The 8,084-nt window shown below is 42.2% G+C and overlaps 1 protein-coding gene across 1 annotated transcript; it reads right to left on the bottom strand.

Moving 5' to 3' along the window:
- Positions 1-1,256: 1,256 nt before the first annotated feature.
- LOC100191694 (uncharacterized) lies at positions 1,257-6,097 on the bottom strand. The gene is made up of 8 exons (NM_001137123.1): positions 5,764-6,097; positions 5,447-5,538; positions 4,666-4,816; positions 4,106-4,233; positions 2,966-3,124; positions 2,710-2,892; positions 1,654-1,854; positions 1,257-1,568 (listed from the first exon to the last, which is right to left on the bottom strand). The coding sequence occupies exons 1-8, from the start codon at positions 6,038-6,040 to the stop codon at positions 1,548-1,550; spliced, it is 1,212 nt and encodes a 403-aa protein (NP_001130595.1). The 5' UTR covers positions 6,041-6,097; the 3' UTR covers positions 1,257-1,547.
- Between the last annotated feature and the right edge of the window lie 1,987 nt (positions 6,098-8,084).

Here is an 8,084-nt window from a genome sequence, read left to right as displayed (position 1 = left end):
CGGGTGGATTCCCCGCTTGATCTGCCAGCGAGGCCCCGACGGTCGTCGTTGTTGCGCGGGATGGAGGAGGGAGCAGAGGTGGTGGTCACGGCGCTAAGGCTGCGCGAGGGGGCGGGGGCTGCGGGATGCGCGGGGTCGAGCGAGGGCACGGAGGTTTCGGGATGGAGATTTCTGGAAGGGCTGTGGCGACGGAGGCGCTGTTTGCGGGCGGGATGCGGGGCGGGGTGCGGCCGCGGCAGTGGCAGAACAATGGGGTGTGGACACCTACAATAGCTACATAATTAGTAGTAGAGATATTGTAAAACTAAGGACCCCCTATTTTAGGTTTTGCTCTGAGCCCCATTTGTCAGGACCGGCCCTGTAGTTGACGGGGGAGCCACACATGTTAAGCAAGCTGTGCTGGAGATGGAAATGCTTCGGGTTTGCTCTATATTTGGGCATATTGTTTTTATTTCACCAATTTCTGCGCCCCACTGCTGTCTGTTCACGAGCTTCTTCGGTCGCAATGCATTCCGCCCTAATTGACATGTATTTAAATAAATTAGAATAAGGTAATTTTTTACTCTAATATGCCTTAACATATGTAAACCGAGGTGGTGTTTGGTTTATCAAAGATAACTGGAACGGTAATGCAATGAGATCCCGCGTGATTCGTTGCAATGCAACAATTACCTTATTTTGTTTGGTTGCCTTGGCTATTTATCAGGGTAGTACGTTTTTTCCTCGTCGCGATTACAAGCAAGCGCTCCACATGCGGATGTAAACTGTGCGCTAAAGGCTTGTACCCGTTCCCATGCTAATCGATCCCAATTCCCACCCCATGGTAAACAAACAAAAATAACGCAATCTATTGGCGTTGTGATCGGATCATGCCATGAAATGTGCGAACTAAACAGCATCTGAGATAGATTGTAGTGAAGTCAAACAAAACCGAGAAATTTCATAGGGTTGGTAAGGGTGAAACCGAGAAATTTCATAGGGTTCCGAAACGTATGAATACATTATACACCTGCGTTCCGCATATACTACTCATCGCACGTGGGAACATCACCGTCGTGTACCCAGTTTCCTGCCAGCTGCCACTGAATACAAGACCCATAGCGAATAGGCATCCGGTGTGGAAATTTGACAGAAAGGATTCACCCTGCTGTTTTGTTCCAGGACTTGTGGCTACAGTACGACACACGTGTGAAACAGCAAACAGTAGGTAGATAGTCAGACAGCGATTCTCAATTTAGCTCCCTCGCAAATGATCTGATCAACATCAAGTTCAATCATTCTCAAAATGAAGCTACAGCTGCAACGGAACAAGGAAAAAAAATTCCTTCGTTGCAGTGCCCATATCACAGAACGTTGCGAGAATCATATAGTTTTGCCAAAATGGAGTCATAAGCACGTGCCTTACTTCCTAACCTATCATGCCCTCATGTACCTTGCCAAAGTGCAAGAAGAAAACCCAAGTCCGCCATCTAGCTGTAGCATCCCACAAAAGCTGATCCATTCTACTTCCATCTAGACGGGCAAATCTTCTGGTGGTCATCCGAACATCATGTCGAGGTCGCTTTACCCTGGTTGTAAGCAGAAGAGATGCAAGTTAGCATAGCAAATTGCTGGAGCTGGACTCCAGTTTAAGGTACAAGGTCAGCTATGTGCCTGCTTGAGCTTCTGTTGGAAGAGTGTTTGAACTTCTCTCCGGAGGGCATCAACCTCCACAGCGAACTCCTTTTGATCCTCTGGTGTCAAGTCCTCCAACTGTACCCCTAGTCTGAGCAGTACACTATCGAGATCATAGAACTCAAAATCCTCCACATCAGTTGAGGAAAGTTTCAGCAGACTCTTGATGGCCAATAATACCTGCACAGAGAGGATCACATAACTAAGTAGGTGAAACAAGCTAGTTTTTGTGGACTGTATAAGGCCGCGTTCGTTTGTTCCAACTCGAAGACAGGTATATTTTTTCAATCTGAGCCGGATAGAGTGGATCCGGGTGGTTCACTAAAACCTATAAAGGCTTGGTTTGGTTTGATTCCGGGTGATTATAGGTGTGGCTCTAATCCAAGTCGTTGAGTGGGTAAAAAGGCCTGGTTTCATTCTGGAATGGTCTGGTTTTATTACAGAATAGATCTAACCGAACAACTATTTTAGATTGATTCTGATTTAAATCCAGATCAAATAATTCCGGGTGGAACAGGCCATGTTCCATGTCGTTCCTGTGAAGCCGAACGAGGCCTAAATCTCATGAAGTGCAGTAGCCACTCGATCTCTGAACAGCCAGACACATTGCAGCCTATACCTTACCAATCTGAGCTTCAGATATAAATGAGTGCCTGAGGCACAAATTAATGAAGGAGAATATTATGACAACCTAAGAAAACAAGTTGTTTGCATAGGCCAGTAAAAACAGGAATCATGAACAAAGTGTTACATGTACTAGTAGTTTAGTAGTAACATATGCATATATGGCAACAACTCCAAAACTAGTACATATCTTCAAGACTTCAACCAATGAAAACAATTTTGTTGTATCGCCAAAAATGCAGATTTAAGCATGTACTGCCAAGATTACCAGCTTGACAGACTTTTTTAGGTAAAATGACAATACTATTGTGCAAAAGTAATGACTCTCATAAAAAAATGTGAGTGCAGATAAATAATGGTAACAACAATCATGTTCAGAATAATAGGAACTGGAAGCAATTTCAATCTTACTTTTTCGTGAAGGTCTAGGTCAAACCTTGATAACATATCGACTATTGACTTCAGAAAAAGACGGTCACTCAAGAAAGGAAGTTGCGCGATTCCGGAATTTAGCTGAAAGTCTGCCAAATCTGTTACTAAAAACACTGCCTTCTTCTGTAGCCTAACATCAATATTGTTGCTGACCAATATGTGCTGCAAAATAGGTGAAGTTGTCAGATGTCAGCCAATTTTGTGCCCATATTTTGAAGTTAAAAATTGTCATTACCTGCAACATTGCACTCCCGTTTTCTGAATGGAATGCTTCTTGACCATTTACATTATTTCTGATCAAAGATGATATAGCATACAATGCTTTTGCAGCTTCTTCTGTAGATGTGGAATAACCCATCTTCACCAACCTCACCAAAGCTCCATAACCAAGGATCTAGCCAAGGATGAAGCAGTCAGTATTAGAACAGCTAAATGCCTAAATGTAACATCAGGACATACTGCACAACTAGAAGTAGAAAGTGATGATCAAAATTAGAATTTCAAAAGTACTTTCAATGGAATTTATGGAAAGACACCACCGTGCTCTAAGCATAAACACGCGAGGGAAACAATTGTTGGTAAGAAATCTACCGATCGCCTTATTAAAAAAACTCAGCCGGGGAGGGAAAGACCGCCCTCCCGGTATCATATTAAGAAGAGATCGAAACATGGTCCCGGTCGAGAAAACTCCCGAACCCTGGCCCCCATCACTAACGGGCCGAACAACTGCCCACTCAACAACGGCCCAGCCGGAGGGTGACGCGCAGGATATCGATCCCTGAGAGTGGGCGGGACACAGCAAGGGGATTTTTTTAACCAAGCCCGAAATTCGTCCCCGAGGTGGATCGAATTAGTGACCTGGAGGTGCTACTCGGAAGCCTTAACCATTGCGCTAGAGGCTCTTTCGCTACCGATCGCCTTATTACCAATAGAAATATTGAAAAGGGAAATCATTCACAATTGCAAGAGTGAAATGCCGCACAGGCTAAACATCATGTTCAAACACGTGTAATTAAGTTATAAAGTTAATCACAGTAACATGTTTTTTGTTGTCTTACACACAGCACCACACTTCTTTGATAACCTTAGGCAAGATTTGGCCAAAGAACATGTCTATGACATGTGGCAAAGTGTGGCAAGCAGCAAACCACAGTTGTGGTAGTGAACCAAACTCTCCACCTAAGAAACTATGGCATGATTAATGTTTGGCATAGCAAAGCTTGGCAGCCAAATAAACAAATTAGAATCTGCAAATTTGTCATTCTAAGAAATAATGTACTCACAAGACTTGTACGAGATAATGAATCACCTTCTAAGAATACAAATAGCATAATAGTGGAATCAGAATGCATTCTTGAATGATGTTTGCGATTACCTGGTTTTGTACAAGTTCATTATTCTGACTGGCTGTACCAAGGACCCATGCAGAGGTGGTCCGTATTTCTTCATTTGCATTATTAAGCTCTTGAATCACAGGAAGGAGGCCCCCAAGTTTTTCAAGATCTAAGAATGTGCAGGAACAAGATATAGTATCAGAACATCTTAGAAGAAGTTACACTCGCAAATATCAAATGCTACACAAGAGCTAGCATGCTGTCATGCTCTATTTTCTTTCCTGAAAGACATATTAGCAAGTTGTTATTGCATGGTTATGCTAGCCATTTTTCAGAAATGCAATGCAAGTGACACTTCAAAGAATGCCTTTTCTGGAAAGTGGTGAACTGTGCATATGCTTCAAAGATCAATAAGAATAAAATCAATAGGAGTCTAAAACAGTGGCTACATTATGTCAGCAGCCTAGACCCCTTGACTCCAATACAATATATGCTAAAGGTGATACATTAGATGTCTTAATTTTATGAGGATATAAGCATATTTTGGTTGATATGCAGAGCAGTAAGTAGCACATAGATGAAAAAAGAAAGGCAGACTTACCATTAGCATTGTCAATGGGCTCAACAAGAACTAAAAGTTCCTGCAGTGCGCGTTGGCGATCCTCCAGTGAAATGGAAGAATTATTTAAGTCATCAATTGCGATTTTCATTAAGTCAGCGTCTGATGGCATCTTTAACTTCTCCATCAACTCCTGCAAAAAGCATATAAGGTTCAGCATAGTGTACATCCACATTTTAAGCTTTGTCTTTCATCTTAAAAGAGAAGGGCCAGCTGCCTGACTATGACTATAACAGAACTCCTACACAATAGATTCCATGCCCAACTTGTCCAGGCACAAATAAGAACTAGTAGCAAGAGCTTTATCTTTCCTTTGGACAATAACAGTCATAACGAATGTCTGGAGCAAAATTAAAACCTTGCAAAAACTACAAGTAACAAGAACATGCTAATAACTTGGGGACACTCTAGGAATAAGGACGTCGTCATGTCAATAATTCAGCAATAACTCAACAATCGTAAGAGATCAAAGTCTGTTGTGTTCATGTGGTGGTAGTCCAAATGACAGAGCAACCCTAAAAGCCCGTCCCAGATCCAGCCACAAAAGAACTGAGTCACCTACTAGAGGTATATGCTGTACAATACATCAAGCCCTCCAGAAAAGAACTAGTAATCTAGAACCAGGCATGTGAAAGTCTTATGTATGTAGCCCAAGCGATACAGACGACTAGCAAAACAAGATGAAGAAGTATAACAGACCACAGAACTGATAATAAATTACAAGAGGTCAGACTACTGAAACAGTGAAGCAGCATTTGTTTACCTTGATCTCCTGACGCCGCTCGAGCAGTTCATCTGCAGATAACTTCTGCACATCAGCAGCCCCCTCTTTCAGCTTCTCCGGATCAGAATTTCCTGCGCCCACAGAGACGAGAAAGAATTAAGCAAAATACAGACATGCCTTCCTAGGCTCAAACCCAACCAAACTGTACAAAGCAAATGCATCATCGACTCGAAGCCATCATAGCGCTGTACAACGATTTGTAGGCTCCCCTAGCGCGACCTTTCCTTGTGCAATTGAAATTTCTACAGCAATTTTAAATACTGTACAGCAGAATTAGGGGTTGGGTTTTTCCATACCGATCGCCCACTGCAGCATGCTGTCGAGGGAGCCAAAGCCACCCGCGAATTCATTCTCCTCCACTAACCCGCCTCCACCAGCATCCCCCTCCGAGACCAGTTTTCCCTCGTCCTTCCCGACCGCCAACTGCTTCCCGCCCCCCTCCGCCACCGCCACCGCCACAGCCACAGTTGCCGCCGCCGGCACGAGCAGCGGGAGGAGAACGAAAACGGATAGGACAGCCGCGAGAAGTTGGTGGGTGGGTCGCTTCGACGGGTGTGCCCTTCCCTTCGCCATGGCTCGACAGACGGATACAGGCTTCGAGAATCGAGAACAGGAGCACGCTGCAGTCGCAGTGGAGAGGGAAAGGGAGCTCGAGATTGGATTTTCGAAATCACGGGGGTGGTTCCTGGATTTATATGGTTCGAGAAATGTTTTTACGGGTAAGCACATACGTTTCAAGTATTGTAATTAGGATCCGAGGTCCATGTAAATGGGTACTTATCTCATAATTTTGATGATTTACAGGGATGACTTTGCAGAGATGTAAGTGGGCCCGGACATCCGGTGTTCGGGCGCTTCCCATTGGTCGGGTGACATCACGCCCAGGGATCTCCCACTGATGCTGGACGGCTACAAAACCCAGCGATAATCACTCCAACCAATAATCACTCCCTAGAGTTAAATCCCTAGAGTTAAATGGTAAAAAACTGAACTACTCTATAATAGAAGTGTAGTAAATCTAGTCTTTATTTTGGACTATAAAATGGAAGCCAAAAAACTATTTTTCAACCTGCTTCTCGCTCTCTAACCTCTTAGGAGTCGATTCATGGAGCATAGCTCTATTAGAGAATTATGGAGATTACACCAAACGGTTCTCATCAAGTAGATTAATTTCTGCTAGAGAATCACTCTATTAGAGAATCGGCTCTCGAAGCTAGAAAATTATGGAGCAGAGCTCTACCAAACGAGCCATTAGACCGCTCGTTCGTAGGTTGAGTACCCAAAAATGTGCAAACGAAGAAAATATTTTGGCGCGGCAAATGTTGAAGAAACAAGGAAAAATGAGGAAGACAGACCTGTCAAAATCTATTAGACCATGTTTAAATTCTTGGAATTAAATTTTATTCTAATAATAATAATTTAGGCACATATCAATTAAGATAATACGATTTTATTTTTATGCAAACTATATTTATATACTATTATTAAGTAAGATGTTGGAGATATTTGTGTGCTATATTTTTATTATAGAGGAGTGAGCTGAAGAGCGTTCTATAAGTTACAGAGTAGAAACATATTCTACTGATAAATAAAATCATTTTTCATCCTCCATCCCATAAATTTAAGATATCCTTATATCTAAATTTTGGAAAGTGGTGGGATGTTAAATTCCAAGCTAAATAAGTTACTTTATTAAATAAATTTTAATTCCTGCAAAATGAATGATCCAAACACGAGCTGATTTCTCTGCATATGCTTTAAGGAAACTAGCAAGCCAATTTATTATCTTGTTAAGCTGATTTTTTGTCCTGTCGAAGATAAATTGTTGACATAATGGTTTAAAATCTGTTTTGGACATAGAAAACTCTAAAAATATGTTTTAAACTTATTTTCCACTAGGATAATACCACTCTCTCTATGTATGTATGAGAGAATCACTACCGATTGAGGATCCTAACTTTCAATTGTAACAAAACACAATACATATCCCCTTTTATGCTTTTTATCATCTCTACCTTGATATTGGTCATGTCTATCGACGATATTTGGTGGCATTCTAACCATCCTTATCGAGAGCAACCTCCACATACTCCTTTCCGACGGGTCTTCTTGGGAGAAGTTCGGGAGCCTACCACATGTAGAATGGGTTCAACATTAGCCTATATGGCCCCTCGATTCGTTTGGTTCATCTATTGCATTCTCATTGTGTTCTCATTGCGATCTCGGTTGTTTACATCTACGGACGTGCTAGCCCTTACTGCCACATGCTCCGAGATCCATCTTGACATTAACACACTTTTTAGTGACTCCACTAGAAAGAAGAAGAGCATTAACTAATTTACTAGCGACATATTATATGATGAGAAGGCTAAGAGGAAGGGGGTCACATTGATCCCTTCAACCCAAAAAATCAATTGAGGAGATTCTCGATGATCTTCATCAGAAGAGTGGACTGAGTCCATTACCTATCTAAATGCTTTCTTGGAGAGTGGCACTAAGGATCAGTAGGTCAGGGTAACTCAATTCCACAAGCATAACTTTGTTGATTCTATTGCTTCTACATTTGCCACACCGAAGGTAAAGGTTGACGATTGTTACACTAGTAATGTTAATTATG

Source organism: Zea mays, chromosome 7 (assembly GCF_902167145.1).
Source record: "Zea mays cultivar B73 chromosome 7, Zm-B73-REFERENCE-NAM-5.0, whole genome shotgun sequence".
Lineage (NCBI taxonomy): Eukaryota > Viridiplantae > Streptophyta > Magnoliopsida > Poales > Poaceae > Zea > Zea mays.
This window is presented reverse-complemented; position numbering and strand designations above follow the sequence as displayed.